The sequence below is a fragment of the Elephantulus edwardii genome, unplaced genomic scaffold (genome assembly GCF_000299155.1).
Source record: "Elephantulus edwardii isolate Elephantulus edwardi_28Jun2011 unplaced genomic scaffold, EleEdw1.0 scaffold00037, whole genome shotgun sequence".
In the NCBI taxonomy this organism is placed as follows: domain Eukaryota; kingdom Metazoa; phylum Chordata; class Mammalia; order Macroscelidea; family Macroscelididae; genus Elephantulus; species Elephantulus edwardii.
The window spans coordinates 10,830,929-10,847,710 of record NW_006399787.1 but is presented as its reverse complement, the minus strand read 5'-3'; the positions used below and the strand labels follow the sequence as shown (position 1 = coordinate 10,847,710).

General features: G+C 37.6%; 1 protein-coding gene across 1 annotated transcript in view; it reads left to right on the top strand.

Moving 5' to 3' along the window:
• Positions 1 to 16,782, top strand: part of YLPM1 (YLP motif containing 1) — a 99,349-nt gene that overhangs the window by 41,147 nt on the left and 41,420 nt on the right. Inside the window, exons 5-6 of the mRNA XM_006884782.1 lie at positions 8,508 to 10,622; positions 13,130 to 13,253. Coding sequence (XP_006884844.1) covers positions 8,508 to 10,622; positions 13,130 to 13,253 — 2,239 coding nt within the window. The remainder of the gene's footprint in view (positions 1 to 8,507; positions 10,623 to 13,129; positions 13,254 to 16,782) is intronic.

Below are 16,782 nucleotides of genomic sequence, written 5' to 3'. Positions count from 1 at the left end.
TTTTAAAAGGCCAATCTCCTTTCATCAAGTAAATTTTGGCACACAAAGATCATAAAGTGTAGACTAGTTCTGTCATATGCCCTTTGAGCTGTTGTACACAACAGAGCTATTACGTTGCTATGAGTCGCGGATGACTTGACGGCACATAACAACATATATCCTTTCAGTAAAACAAGGTGGTCCAGGCTCTTCCTCCAAAATTTGTAATAAAATTCTTTCTGTTAAGTAATAAATAGATGAGAATACCACTTTTCTTTTGTCACTAAATTATTGTCATTGCTCACTCATTGACTCTTGAGTTTGAGGAAATTCATCAACCATAGCGTCATCTGAGGTTTCAGTCCGAGATTTCACTTATGTGATCAATTTGATATCATTATTAGAACCTCTACAATTTGTCTTGTTAATAATTTGTTTTATGGTGGCTTACATGGTGGTGCTAATAATTTGTCTTGTGGTGGCTTACGTGTTGCTGTGACGCTGGAAGTTATGAGAACATTATTCTAAATAATAGCAGGGTCACCTCTGGTAGAGAGATCTCAGCAGACCTTTCAAAGTTCCAGAATAGGAAGAAAGGGCATGGTGATCTGTTTCTTTAGAAGTTGACCAGGGAAGATCTTTGATTAGCAGCAAAACATTGAGCGCTGGAAGATGAGCCCCTCAGGTTGGAAGGCTTTCCTAGTATAACTGTCTCCTCAAAGTCGAGCTGACCTAAATGAAGTGGATATAGTAAGCCTTTCGAGACTATTATATACTGATGAGAAGGATACTTCATGGAGTAAAACATAAATCTAGGAAAATTGAAAATCATCACAAATGAAATGGAGCGTATAAAGACTATATGAAAAACAAAGGCATTAGTGCACTGCAGTGGGTTGGTATTGGTCATTTAGAATAAGATAATCACATGGGCTTCTATTACAAAATGACGAGGAATGGCAGTCATTGTCACAAAGAACAATTCAAGATCAGTCTTGACATTGTCAGTGAGAGTGATAGGCTAATATCCATACATAGACCTGCAAAGAAGACAATAACAATTTTTTAAATTTCTCATATGTATACACTAACTACTATTGCCAAGGGGAGCTCTGGTGGCTTAATGGTAAGGAATTACGCTGACAACGCAAAGGTACGTGATTTGAATCCACCAGCTACACCGCAGGAGAGAGATAGGCATTCTCCTCCCATGCAGCTGCCTCTGAAAGCTCACTAGAGGGTCAGCTATGGATCATTTCCAGCTTACTAGTACTCAACAACAACTAGTAGAAAAGAAGATATTGAAGATAATTTCTGGTAGTTGGAAGGTAAAGATTAAAAACGAACAAGTGTGACTAGTTGGAAAATATAGCATTTGTTCTGGAGGCAGTGCTGGAGATCGCATGATAGAATTTTGTAGGACCAGTGACTTACTGCAAGTTCCTTCCCCCCCTTTTTTTTTTAGTGAAAATTATATTGGTTTTTCGTAGGAAGTTTTTATTATTGTGATTGCCACTAATTAATGTAATTAATTCCAATGTCTAATGAATCCTTAATTTTGTCTTGCTTTTCCAGTCACCCAATTTATCTGTTACTTTTTTACTTTCTCTGCATCCCTGTGAATACCTCTTTCAATAACAGAAATAGCAATATGCATTTCATCAAATACATAGGAATCAAATCAGTTGTGTCTGTGAAAAGAACTGGTAGAGAAACTCAGTGTCATCAAGTCAGAATAAGAGTAGTGGGCAAAATGCTTAACAGCCCATCATTTGTTTGTGCAAATCAAGGTGAAGCTGAAGAAAATGAAAATAGGTCCAGGAGAGCTGAGTATGACCTTAAATTTAGAGACCATCTCAAGATTAGATTTGATGGACTGAATACTACTAATGATGAATGAAAAAAGACCAGACAAGTTGTGGAATGACATCCAGGACATTATACTTGAAGAAGAGACCACATTCTCTCACCCCATCCTCTGCATTTGTCTCTACTCACGGTCTTTCACTGCACCACTATGCCATGCTCTGAAGACTCACTATCTCACCCAGAAAGTGGGCCCAACTTGCAGAAGAGGGCAATGTGTGGGTCTACTTCATCCATAGCATGCCAAGGCCCCGATGTGGGGTCTGCACAGGACATGGACTATGATCTGTACAGTGCTTATGATTATGCAGTTCCACTGATGCTGATGGAGAAAGCCCTTGTGAAAACAGACATTCAGAGAGCTCTTCTTCCAGGTGCTATGGAAGAGCAGCTCTACGATCTGGCTTGGCTGCAGAACACTTCATAGATAGAGGAGGTGATGTGATAGATGAAGATTGCAAAGGAAACGGTGATATCTGTTGTTTAATGTTGGCAAAGAAACATTTGAAGTCAAAAAGAGCCATGGGATTGCACAGCTCATTTGTGAACAGAAATAGAGGCAGTCCATGTACTGGATGACAACTGAAAGGAGTTCAGGAGGGTTTGGTTCTACTGGAAAGAAAGAAAACTTATGCCAAGAATCGAAAATATGTTTCTCATCTCACATTAAATGCACTCTCTTTTTCCTCCAATTCTTAAAAATGAAGAGTTTGGATTCAACCAGCCATCCCCACTGGACCTACCTGGGGAAACATTTTGCAGTCCAGAGGGGAGCAAATGTCAGGAAAACATCTTCTAACAGAACAAGAAGGCAAACAGCTTTAATCCAAGACCACCAGTAAGGTGATAAAGTGTCCTCCCTTTCCCCCTTCACATCTACGCCCCTGTTCAGCATGAAGAAGCCAGAGAATCTGCATCCAGATCCCAAATCAATAAGACAGTTGTTTTAATCACCATTGGAAATGCTTACCATTCCCCTGTAGCGTCTGGTCCCCACTGGATCCTTTTAATTTCCTTCACCTGCTCCCCCCTCCAACCAAATTGTACAGCTCTGCAACTGCACCCCTGCAATTTTCATCCCTGCCCATCCTCAACCTTCTGCCCCCACCTCTTACCTCCTTATACCCCCAATATGTTTTTCCCAAAAAAATTTAAAAAAAAAAAAAAAAGAAGAAGAAGAGTTTGCACTTAAAAAAAAAGAAGGAGCTCTGGTGGCCTAGTGGTAAGGAGCTGCACTGCAATCCCACAGGTGCATGGTTCGATTTCACCAGATGCTCTGCTGGAGAAGGAGGGGCAATCTCCTCCTGTACCAGTCAAATATGATTTGACGGTACACACACAAAAAATAATAAAATTTTTAAATAAATAAATAGAGAAAGACCACATTGGATGTCAAAAGAAACTATACAGAACTTGCTTGTAAATATGAAGTAGCTAAAGCAAATGGAAGAATTGATGGCATAAAAGAGCTAAACAGATGATTTCACAGAGTAGTTCAAGAAGACGAATTATTACATTAAGAAGGATTATGACATGAACAGAGGCTTCAAAAACAAAAAAAGCTCATTGCTACTCAGAACGGACTCATAACTGACCCTCCTTTGGGTTTCCTGGGCTGTGAATGGCACGGGAGACTGATCTTTCTAACAAGGGGCTGCTACTGGTTTAGAACTCTGAGAGAGGCTTAACCGTTAGGTTAGCATTTCAGTCCCCTGTGGACTATGCCACAAAAGTTCCATGCAAAGTCCAAGAGGTAGAAAATAAAAAGATATCTTCAGCATTTTTCAAAGATGGAAAACTGAAGGGAAAAAATTCAAGCTTCAAGTTGCATTAGTGCAAGATTCTGTGATGTAGAAGAAGCATCAGTGTAGCTAACTATACAACAAAAAATAATTTATTGATATTTAACCTTTTCAGAGGATAACATAGGATGAAGAACCAATGATATTAAAGGAAGAGTCCAAGCTACACTTAAGGCATTGGTGAAAAAAAAAACAAGGCTCCAAGAATTGATGAAATACCATTTGAGGCATTTCAGTAAATGAATGAAACATTGAAAATGCTCACTTGTCTGTCCCAAGAAGTGTAGAAAACATCTGTCAGGCTGACCAACTGGAAGAGATCCATATTTGTGCCAGTTCCTAAGGTGATGCAACAGAATACAGAAATTAGTGAATAATATCACATGCTTATACAATTATTCTGTTCAGAATTGACTGTGGCATCATGGGGTACTACCATTTATTTACATGCAGAATTCACAAGAAGACATGGGGTCAGGGATATCACTGCAGATGTCTTGCTTGACTAAAAGCAGAGAACACCAAAGAGATATTTAGTTGTGTTTTATTGATTATGAAGTCATTTGACTGAATCTTGGCAAATTATCAGTAATACTGCAAAGTATGGGAATTCTAGAACACTTGTTTCCTTTTTTTCCACTTAATTGTTTTCATGGAGAACTTATTAATAGAACAAGAGGCAGTTGTTTAAACAGAACAAGGAGGTACTGTGTGATTTAAAATCAGCAAAGGTGTATGCTAGGATTGTGTCCTTTCGCCTTATATATTCAGTTTACTGAACAGATCACCTAAGAAACTGAGCTGTGTGAAGAATATGGTATCAACACAGTTTGCTAACAATCTGCAGTGTGCAATAGTGCAGCTTTGCTTTACTCAGAGTGAAGAGGAGTTGAAGCACCTAATGATGATGGAGATCAAAGGCTATGGTCTTCAGTGTAGATACACCACCTCAGCATAGAGAAAATGAGTCTGCAAAATTAGATCAATAAGTGACAGCATGATAAACACAGAAAAGATGGAAATTTTCAAAGATTTAGATAGAGAATATAAAGTCCAGCCTAATTTTACCTCAGAGGGTCATTGTTCCAGCTCTTGTGTTCTTTTACTTTATTAATTGTACTAGATACTCAGTGTGCTGAGCCCTTCCTATTACTGGAATCTCTTGACTCTGAGAATTTGTTTCCTATTTCTGCACTGAATTTCTTTTCTATTTCCTTCTTCCTGGAACCCTTATTGGTGGAATATTGGACCTGCTGGGTTGATTATCTTTATGTCCTCATTTTCTCCATATCATTCTTTCTGCAATACTCTAATGTCTAATTGTTTTATTGCATTTCTTTGTTTTGAAAACTTAATATCCTCCCCCCCCATTCTTTTTATATACCAAATTATTCTTGACTTATGTGGTACAATAAATTGTTAAAGGATACAAATGTCAATGGATTATTTATGTATTTATTTATTTATTTATTTTTGGGTTAATGTTAAATTCTTTCTGATTTTTCATTATCTTTTCTCCATATTCCTGTCTTGTTTGTCTTTGGTTTATTCCTTTAATTTCAAAGGCATCCCTCAAACAGTGATTCTTGGGCTGCAAACACTGTCCCCTCTGGAGCTCTGTATAGATGTGAAGGACTAGTCGATGACTGATGACCCTGAATATAGACTTTCATTTATAGTCCATTTATTTAATTTCTATTTCATTTTCTGTCTCAGGTCTTTACTCCAGTTCTTCCCCACATCCCAAGTATATGGAAATCTCAAGTCTTTCTGAGTTGTGTGATCAAGCCAACCCTGTTTGGCAGAAAAATGTTCTATAGCTAGCACTCTTAAACTGAAACTTAAATGTACATCATAAATTACCTCTTATTTATTTTTTGTCTTCCAGTTTTGTTCATTTATTTGTTTTTGGTTCATCTACTCATGACCTAAAACCTATAGCTCTTTGTGAGTTTATATATTTTTAAATTTCTTAGTAGTCTTTGTTATATGATAACTAGGTTAAACTACATTTTCCAGGCTTTGATTCTTTTTAAATTGTATGTTCATAATAAGAGGAGGCTACAAGGGATATTTTTGTGTACTTAACATGATATCCTTAGGTAACCAAAATACTAAACCTATAACCTAAGAAGATACAAAGCCTCTTTTTTATCTGTAAGGTGGAATTATTCTTCTTATAGATGGTTCACACTTTTTTTTAATAATCTATAACTTAAATGCAGAGATATTAAGTACTATTATAAATGTTTTTTATGTTATATAAGAAAAACCTAATAAGAAGTTATTAAAAGCATATTTGTGGTCTAATTAAGGAAGAAATACTCTTAACTATTATAGATCTTACTTTTACAACTGTTTACTTGGTCTAACTGTTATAATTACCTTCTTCCACTACCCATTCCTTATTCCCTTTGCCCTAAGCAAATGGACTCTCAGCTTGTCATGATTCTTTGCTTGGTGGACTGATCTAAATCATAGTTCCTGAAGGGCCTCAGGACTCTTAAGAGTCCTACCTGAATTGGGTTATTGTAGTTTTCCTTTAACTTTAATCATGGTGCATGAGATATCTTACAGGATCTTCTTTATTATAGATACACCTCTTCTTACCTCTGTTGTTCTTGTTGTCATGAGATATTGTTGAGTTGGTGCCAACTCATAGTGGCCCTTTTTACAACAGAGCCAAACAGTACCCAATCCTGTTCTTTTCTCACAACTGGTGCTGTGTTTGAGCCCATTGTTGTAGCCACTGTGCCAATCCATCATTTGAAAGTAAAAATCAGTCACCTAGAGCTAGTGCATGAACCCTCCTTTCTTTGCCTGTCAATTCAGAACTCAAAATGAACAAGTCTCAACACCCAGTTGACTAGAATCATTATTGTATCTCCTTGTAGATCCTTTCCTCCCTTTGGAACAAAGGGACTTAGATCTCCAAAGCCTAAAGTCACAGGAATGAAAAGCAAAAATCTTACTGAAGTGCAATTTACTACTCTTCACTAATATCCCAATCAAATCAAATAAAATCTATTTCTCACCAAAACTCTTAGTCTAAAATTTCCATTCTTTTATCATTTTAATCCCACCGACTTTTGAATCTTAAAAATTTTTACCTCTTTCACATTCACCACTTTTTTCTCTACCTCTACATCCTGTCATTCACTGCCTGCATGTCCTCCTATCCATCCATTACTTTCTCTGTAAGAATAGTCTTAAAAATTAGACCATACTCTAGGACTCTTAAGTGTTTTTAAGGGAATTCCTTAATAGTTGAATAGTTACTGTAACAGATCCAAAATTACATGACTTTTAACATATTGAAACTTTTTGTTTTCTTTTAGGACTTAGATAAACACTGTGTAGGATCTAGAAGCCATATTCCTTATGATTTGTTAATTTGCCCTGTCTCCATTTGTTAGTCTCCATGTCTAATTTGGAGACCTTAGCTAATTGGTCCAGAATGCTTCATCACCGCATTAGAATTATAGACAGCATGAAAGAGAAAGATGTACCCTTTTCTTTAAGGGTGTAGCCCAAATGGTTGTATAAATAATTTTTACTCAGTCTAAGCTGTCCTGCTGAAACTAAGGGAGTTCTATTGTAGAAAAAAGGGGAGTGGAAATGGAAGGGTCCTAGCAGTTTCTACCACATAGGCAGACCAGGTCTTCTGGAGATTCCCTACCTCTTTACCTTTTCATCTAGTACACTGGCTTTTAATACTTCCTCTTTCTCACCCCTTTATCCGTTATGACCCTTTTTGCTTTAGCCATGCCAAATTATTTGTATCACCAAACTTGCTATGCTGCTATATATTTCTCTGCCTTCCTCATGCTTTGGCAGTGTGAGATGCCTTTATAACACTTCTCCTCATCTCTAACAGTCACAGTCTCAGAGATTTTATCTTTCAAGACTTAATGTAAGCATCTTCTATTTCTGGACAGCACCCCAACCCACGCTGGTAGAATTGACTATTCTTCCCTCTGTTGTTAATGTACAAAGATAGACTTTAGTCTTTGCAATTATTTATCCTTAAATCCTCTTTTTGCTGTGTTGTTAATTCTTTGGAATCATAGCTGATATTTTATGTGTATATCCATTGGATTTGGTGTGGTGCCTGACAAATGGAGTGTGTGCACTAAATATTTACTAAAGGAGTAATGTGAAGCCTTAGCAAAAACTATGCCCAGACTTTAAAAAAAGTCAAAAGATACTTTTACAATATGCTCCTGTTTTTTTAAACTTTGCTTGATTAGTCAAGATCTTAATGCCAGCTCTAGCAAGCAATATTTGCAATAATTTTACTTTTTCTTATTGTTTCATGTTTAGTTTTTAGTTAGATTTAGTAGTAAATCTGACTAAAAGTACTCTGAAAGTTACTGATAGAATTCCCTCCCCCTTGGTTTAAAATAATGGGACTTTGTCTTCCAAGGCAGAATGCTTATAATTACTATTCCTCTATTTGTGGCAAAATCTATATAACAAAACATTTGCCATTTCAGCCATTTTTTTTGTGTGTACATTTCAGTGGCATTGTTTTCATTCCTTGTGTTGTACAACCATCACCATACTCCACTTCCAAATGTAATGGCTTTTAAACAATTCAGTGTAACAATGACTTGCTACAGGATGTGTGTCCAACCAAGTAAGCTAGGTAATACTCATGTGATTTCCAGAGCTTGCCCTAGAACTTTGGACCCTGCCATTTTAGCATACTGATTCTAAGTTAGAAGTGACTCAGGATTTGTTAATGACTGAGTCATTATTGTAACAGATTTTCAGGCACAACTGCCTTAAATATTCTTACATGGAGAATATATTTTCCTGCTTTACTGTCTTGAGTAATATCTTTTGTTTTACTTGTAGATTTGATGGTCCTCGAAGATTTGAGGATTTAGGGTCAAGGTGTGAAGGACCGAGACCCAAAGGGCCTCGTTTTGAAGGAAATCGCCCCGATGGGCCAAGACCCAGATATGAAGGTCACCCAGCAGAGGGCACTAAAAGCAAATGGGGAATGATTCCCCGGGGGCCAGCATCTCAATTTTATATTACCCCCAATACATCCCTGAGTCCTCGACAGACTGGACCACAGTGGCGAGGCCCCAAATCAGCTTTTGGACAGCAGCATCAACAGCAACTTAAGTCACAAGCAGAACCTCTTTCAGGAAGCAAAGAACCATTAGATACCAATAGTAACCAACAGAAGAATTTAAAAATGCCATCATCTACATATTCCATTACTGCAGATATAAAGGATACCAAGACAGCTCAGTCAAATGAGAATCTAAGCGACTCTCAACAAGAGCCACCTAAAAGTGAAGTCTCGGAAGGACCCGTAGAGCCTTCTAAATGGGATCAGAATTCTCAAACTATGGAGACTCAGATGGACAAAGTCCAAGCTGTTACTCAGCCTGTAACTCTTGCAAATAAACCTGTACCTTCTCAATCTACTTTTCCTTCAAAAGTTGGGGAGCTGGAGGGAGAAGGCGCAGCAGTAGTGACATCATCATCATTAATTGCAGATAATGATTTTAAATGTATTGATACTGATTTGCCTCATTCAGAAAACAACCAAGATAAAGGACTGCCTCCACCAGATAGCAAAGATGTTCGATTAGAAGGCAGTCGGGACAATAGTTCATCTTACAGGGGCCCTGGGCAAAGCAGAATGGAAGACACACGGGATAAAGGTCTGGTAAACAGGGACCGAGGCCAGACAGTCAGCCGAGGCCCAGGGTTAATCAAGCAAGAAGACATTCGTGATAAGATGATGGGTAGAAGAGAAGACAGTCGAGAGAAGATGAACAGGGGTGAGGGCAGTCGAGACAGAGGGTTGATGAGGCCAGGAAGCAATCGGGAGAAAGTGCCAGGTGGTCTGCAGGGCAGCCAGGACAGGGGTCAAGCTGGTAGCCGAGAAAGGGGCCTACCTCGGGGGCCCAGCAGTCAGGAGAGAGGACCCCCTCGAAGGGCTGGCAGTAGGGAGAGAATACCACCCCGAAGAGCTGGGAGCCGGGAGAGGGGACCACCTCGAGGGCCTGGCAGTAGGGAAAGGGGACTAGGAAGACCAGAATTCGGTCGTGAGAGAGGTCCTTTCAGACCAGAACCAGGAGATGATGGGGAAAAAATGTATCCATATCACCGAGATGAGCCCCCTAGGGCTCCATGGAACCATGGAGAAGAGAGAGGGCACGAAGAATTCCCATTAGATGGTAGAAATGCTCCAATGGAACGAGAAAGACTTGATGATTGGGATAGAGATAGATACTGGAGAGAGTGTGAACGTGACTATCAGGATGATACACTAGGTCCATATAATAGAGAAGACAGGTTTTCAGCACCACCACCTCGCTCTCATGATGAAGATAGACGAGGCCCATGGTGGGATGATTGGGAAAGGGAGCAGGACATGGATGAGGACTATGGTAGGGAAGTGGACAGGGACTTGAACATGGATGTGGAACGGATTGGAAGACCCATGGATATGTATAATAGAAATTTGGATAATGAATGGGACAGAGATTATGGGAGATCACTGGATGAACAAGAAACACAGTTCCATGAACGAGATATTCCATCAATTCCATCTTTACCAAACCTCCCACCTCTTCAACCTTTGGATAGATATCGGGATGATAGATGGAGAGAAGAAAGAAATCGGGACCATGGGTATGATTTCCGTGATAGGGGTGAGTTGAGGATTCGAGAATATCCAGAAAGAGCAGATACATGGCGGGAAAAACGAGATTATATTCCTGACAGAATGGACTGGGAAAGAGAGCGGTTGTCAGACAGATGGTACCCTTCTGATGTGGATAGACATTCCCCCATGACGGATCATATGCCCCCCTCACATCATTCTTCTGAAATGATGGGGTCGGATGCAAACTTAGACTCTGACCAAGGCCTTGGAGGGGTAATGGTTCTCAGTCAGAGGCAGCATGAAATCATTTTGAAGGCTGCACAAGAACTGAAAATGCTTCGGTAAGTTGACTACTTCAGATAATTACTTTTAGTCAAAATCACATTCAAACTGCTCTTTTTATAGTGATGTGATATATTTGAGTGGGATCCTTTTACTTCAGTTTCTTATCACATTCTTTTAATTTCTAATTCTGGTCATTCAGTGGTGTTTTAGGATTTGGATAGGTATTTAGGAATTGTGTTAATTATAAACTGATACCCTGAAATGTGTACATTTTTAGGCATTCTTGACTTTTAGAGCTGTGTTGCTGAGATGCCATGTTCTGTGACTGTTTGAAGTCTCAACTTTTGAGTGCTCTGGGTTTCACAAGGCTCATATGTGGCCTCCATTTCCCCCCAGTCAGTTTGTTCTTTGATACTTGATCTGACAGACTTCATAGTCACTAATCTTTGATAAAATTTTGGAAAGTACTATCAGGGATTTATGTTTTTCTCTTGATGCTAAAAATATTTTTGCTTGGGCGAATCCTCAGATTCTTCTTAACACTGATACTTTCTTTTTGAGATATTTTGTCTTGCCTTATAACTAGTTGTAGATATCTGGTTGTTTCTACATAACCAGATGTATTCTTTGTGAGCTAGAAAATAAGAAGTTTGGATTTCTTTACTTATAATCAAATAACTATGTTTAGATGTTTACAGAATGCTTGCTATATTATAGCAATAACAAGAAAAACTATCACTTAAATTTGTATACTTACTTTGTGCCTGAAACCTTATTAAATGCTTTGTGTATGAAGTCGTTTAATACCTCACTTAAGCTGACTACATCCAGTTATCGGAAGTTAGGAGTCGGTGACAGATTGTACACTTTTTAGCAATTTCTTAGAATTAGTGTTTTTTAAAAATGAACAGGTTTTGATAGCTTTGAATATAATGTGTTTTTGCCATTTTTTCAGTTTAGTTCTCTATTTGTGCATGCAAATTGAGATTCTGATTGAAGCATTAGGGCTAAGAAAAAATATGAGGAAAATTAAAAATGAAAGAAAGATCACATACCTTAGGCAGCAAAACAGATTGCTGTGGCATATAGAAGATGTGCACTCGAAGTGATGTTTTTTCCTAGGCAACTCCTGAAGAAGATAGGAAAGTATGTGGTAGAGCAGTCAGTTACTACACTATTCACTTTTATTGTAGGCATTTTTAATGAAATACCTCCTGTGTGCTGTGTTAATCATTTAGCATACATTATCTTCATCCTACTGTCTCAAATCCTTATATCTCAAAGGCCTGCAAAAATACATAGTATCTCTGCTTCACAGGTGAAGATCCTGAGGCTTAGAGAGGTTAAGTTCACTTGGTTAATAAATGACAGACCTAGGATTTGAACCCAGATCTGTCTGTTTCTAAAATCTGTGTTGCTTATGGAGAGCCCTGAACTGGTTGTGTTACTATGCTGCCAGAATTTCTTTCCTTTTCTTTTTAAAACTTCCTTTTCATCAATTATTGCTTTGCATAAAAATGATACTTCCCTTCATCTTTTTATAAAGAAATCTCTTTCTGGGAAACAACTAGAAATACAATTAAATTACAGGACATGGTGGTTAAAAGTTGTCATAGTTGAATACATATAGCCTATGCTGTCATTGTATAGTCATAAGTGATATCATAAACGATTTGATTTATAGGAGGCAGAAAATAAACTTATTTTGTCCATTTTGGGTTAATACACTGGATAAAATTGTAAGAAAAATCTTAATGAGGTTGCAGTAGATGTTACCCGTTTTTAAGATGGGCTTTGTAAGGAAAAGTAAAAGAAATTTGACCAGAGGATTTTTTTTAAGGAAAAACAGAACAGAAATAGCGAACAGACCCTGACAAATTACTAAATTACATATCAGAAATTTTGAACTGTATATACTAACAATGGTTCTCATCATTTGCGGCAGAGGTCTCAGACTGAAATGTCTACCAGTGAATGTGGGCTTAGTGTAGCCCAGTCAAGTGTAGTGTGGATTATGGCAGACTGCTTGATCAAATTGGGTAGCTCCTCCACTCGACTCAATTGTTTAGATAGGAAATTTAAGCCCACTCTTAACAGATCTCTTCAGAAATTTGCATTAAAAGATGAAACACTTTGTAAGCAATAGTGAAAATTCAAATTAAAAAAGCCCAACTGATGTACAGGCCAAATGAATAAAACCTCTCTAGGTCAAATTTGACCCGTGTACCACCATTTTGCAGCCTCTGGTATAAGGAATGTTGAACAAAGCAAGAAAGCTTTTGATTAGAACAGAAAAACATGAGATCCTAGAGTGGACTGTTGAGACAGGCTATAAAGTCTGTCTGGAGATCTTTAAAAGTTTATAATTATCTGTAGGTCTTGGGACTAATCAGTTACTCCCTAAAGAGAGAGTTATTCAGGAGGTCCTCTGTGGGCACTGTGTAGGCTTTAAGGACAAGTTGTTTAGATCTTTTTATTTTCTTCACCATTGTTAATTGTAGTCATCTAGGAAAGTAGTAGAAATGCCTATATGCAATGGAAATTTTGTCTTATTTGTTTACAGGGAACAGAAAGAACAGCTTCAGAAGATGAAAGACTTTGGATCTGAGCCACAGATGCCTGACCATCTACCACCCCCAGAACCACCAAGATTGCAGAATACAGCTATTAGACCTGGAATGTATCCGGTATGAGAAAATCTATGTTAAGGAAATCAGTGATTTCTCCTCTTTTTGTATGCTGTTTGATTTTTTAAAAACAGTGCAACAATTATCAGTTTCCTCTATTTTAAAAAAATAATTTAATTTTGGAAAAGTGAAAAGTTTGAGTTTGTAGTCATCTTTGAAAATCATATAAAGTTGCCTAAAAAAAATGCTCATTTCCCCCAGGTTTTAGTAAATATACCAACCACACCGGAACTACATGGCTTCATATTCGTAAGATTGTAGAATTTTCCTGGTAATCCTTTACGTTCAGCTCTTCTGTTTCCTACCTAGTCTGAGAACTCCCACGTGCTGTGTGTGTGAGCTTCATAGGGTGCTCACCTCTTCAGACAGGACCCATCATCACAACCCAAGTCTTAGCATTCAGGGTGAAGAATGATTCATTTAATTACTTGAAGGATTAGGTTCTTCCTTTGTTTTACCTTTAAGGCAATGATAGGATTACAAATTGTTACACAAATAGCCTTATCACAGCACAAAAAGAATACAGAAAATACTTCTTAAACCATTTCATATAGTTACCTGTTTTCATTTCTCAATGTTCTTCTCCATCCAGGTCTAGCAGGTGACAAACATAGTTGATAAATACAAATACTCTCTTGTTAACGGATTCCAAAAAGTCTTTTTCTGGACTTATATGTACATCTGCCAACAAGATTTCTCTCTGTGGACCTGATTCCTCCTGTGAAGTCCATCACATGTAAAATGGAGCTCATTATCTCCACCATTACATTTCTTTTGGTTCTTACCCAGTCATCCTAAGTAAAAACCTGAAAGTCAGCCATACCTCTTTCCTGTCTTACTCTTCCATAACCCTCTAAACTGTTCTGCTGATTGATTTTACTACATTTGTAATATAGGCAACTTTTCTATTCTCAAGAAGCCCTGATAGCTCAACAAGCTAACAGAAGGCTTTGCAATTCAAACCCAGCCAGCATCTCCTTGGGACCTTATCCCCTTCCATAAAGATTACAGACAGGAAAACCCAGTGAGCAGTTCTGCTCTGTCATATGAGGTATGTGAGTGGAAGTCAGATTTAAGGCACTTAGCAATTCTATCTTCACCACAATCTTACTTCTAGTCTTCATCAATTCTTGTCTGTCTAGATTATTCTAGAAATGTAGTAATTCCTCTTTGATCCATTTTGCTCTTGGAGTATTTTATTTTCTTGAATCCTCTTTCTTGGGGTATAAGTTGTATGCAACAACGTGCACCAATTTCAAACCTACAGTTTGAGGTTTAACAAATAATTGTTGAAAGTTAAAGAAACTCATTACACCAAAAAGCTTCTTATGTCTCTTTGTAGTCAGGACCAAGACCATTGTATAAGCAGCACTAATGTGATTTCTGGCTCAAATGGGTGATAATAAAAACCTCATTGTGTTGTTCCCTGGCCTTAAATTCATTCAGTGGTTCCCTGTTGCTTTATGCATAAAATTGAGACGTTTACATGACTTTTTATGTTCCTCTTGAGCTAGCCTGATCTTTGCTTATCAATACCTGTTACTCTCCCTGCATGTGGAGTTACTTTTAAGTTATGTGAACATAGGAGACTCTTTTCTTGCCCTCTCTGATACTGCGTTATGCGTTTTCTCTGAAACAGAGATTTCGCTTTTCCCCCTTCTCCATCTCTTACATGGTTAATTCTTGTACATCTTTTAGAGCTCAGCTCTACCTCTTCCACTTGTGTGAAATGTCTGCTCTCCTGTTTGCCTCTATCACGCCTTATACTGGATTGATATGGAATACCACTATCTTTCTTTTCATATTGTATTTTGACTGTTCTCTTTCCTTCTAAAGAAACTTAAAAGAGAGCAACAATGTCTTTTATCTTTGTATCTAGTGAATAGTAGGATCCTGAATCACAGATCTACCTTCTTTATTTACTTATAAATCATAACACTGTCTGATATTTCTGTGGTCTCCATAATGCATTATTTTAAACACACAATAATTTACTAAACAGCTCCATTTTTGTTAGACCTTTCTTTCCAGTCTTTTAATTATTAACAACTATAATGAGTATTTTTGTATCTGTTTTTTTTATAACTACTTAAGTTTTCATTCCTTGAAGAGAATTCTTGAATCAAAGAATAAGAGCATTAAAAAATAATTATTATTCTTGTAATGTAGCTCACCATTCTCTAAAACAGTTCTATAACACCTGTACAGTCTTACACATATTGGCTAAGTAGCTTTTGTTGTTGCTAAATTTATTTTAACAAAATATTCCAGTATGCTTTTTCTTTAGTTCAACCATTTGTTTTGTGTAACTGCTAAAGACATTTGCAAATTGTAATTTAGTTACTTGGGTTCTTGAACATTTGCCTATGTTTTTCTTAGAATGCATTTTTGATAATAAATATGCTTGAATATTTTCTATGTTTAATTATATTTCATCTTTTAGAAAATTATGTTGTTTCTCGTTTAAATTCTGTTATTATTCTTTAAGCTCCTAAGGGCTTTTTTTTTAACAATTTATATAATATGGAAGGTTAACACAATAACTGGGGTAAGGAGAGTAGGTGTGTCAGAGACAGTGAGATTGCCTCAGGATAGAGCAGCGTTCATGCTATTGTGCATAGGGTCATAGTCAACTAGACAGCACATACCAACAGCACCCAACCCCTTGTAAATACTACAGGATTTTTTTGTGAGTTGGGTTTTTTGTGTTTTTGGTGTTGTTTTTTTAAAAAAATTAATCTTTTGCCCTCACTGTATAATATGAAGAAAATATTCTTTATCTGTAGTCTAAAATGTTAGGCTGTTGAAACTGTGCCTGGATAGCCAGGCTCCAAAGAAAATAGATAGCTTTGTGTATACAGGCACTTTCTTAACAAAGTTAAAAATGCCATAGCCTAATAAAAATTTTACTTTTACTTGAGAGCATCCATTTTTCTTTCATTCTAGCCTTTGGTCTGTGGGTTGCAAGTGACTTGTCAGCATATAACAACAACATAATAGCCTTTGTTGGTTCAGCTGTAAAATTCTTAGCTGCAAAGCAGAAGACCCGAATTAGATTCCTGGTCTATGCACTTTATGAGCAGCTACCTCTTAAATCTTGTTATTGTTGGAGGTTTGCATGTTGCTGTGATGCTGGCCAACTTTCAGCAGAGCTACTTGACTAAAAGGACCAGGAGGAAAGACCTGGCAGTTTGTTCTTAAAATTAGCAAATGAAAGCCTTTGTTGTTGTTAAGCATCATTGAGTCACCTGTGACTCATAGCAATCCTTTGCTCAATAGCTCTGATCCTATCTCACTGTCTCTTGACACACCTAACCTCATTACCTCGTTACTGTGTCAATCCATCTTATCCAGGGTCTTCCTCTCCTGTACTGTCCCTCAACCCTTCCAAGCATGATATCCTTCTCCAAAGACAGTCTCCCAAAGTATGTGAATTTGGGTTCTCAAAATCCTTGCCTCCCATTGAAATCTATGGGAGAGAGAATAGTCTAAAAGTATTATATTTTAGGGCATTATTTTTATCGTAGGA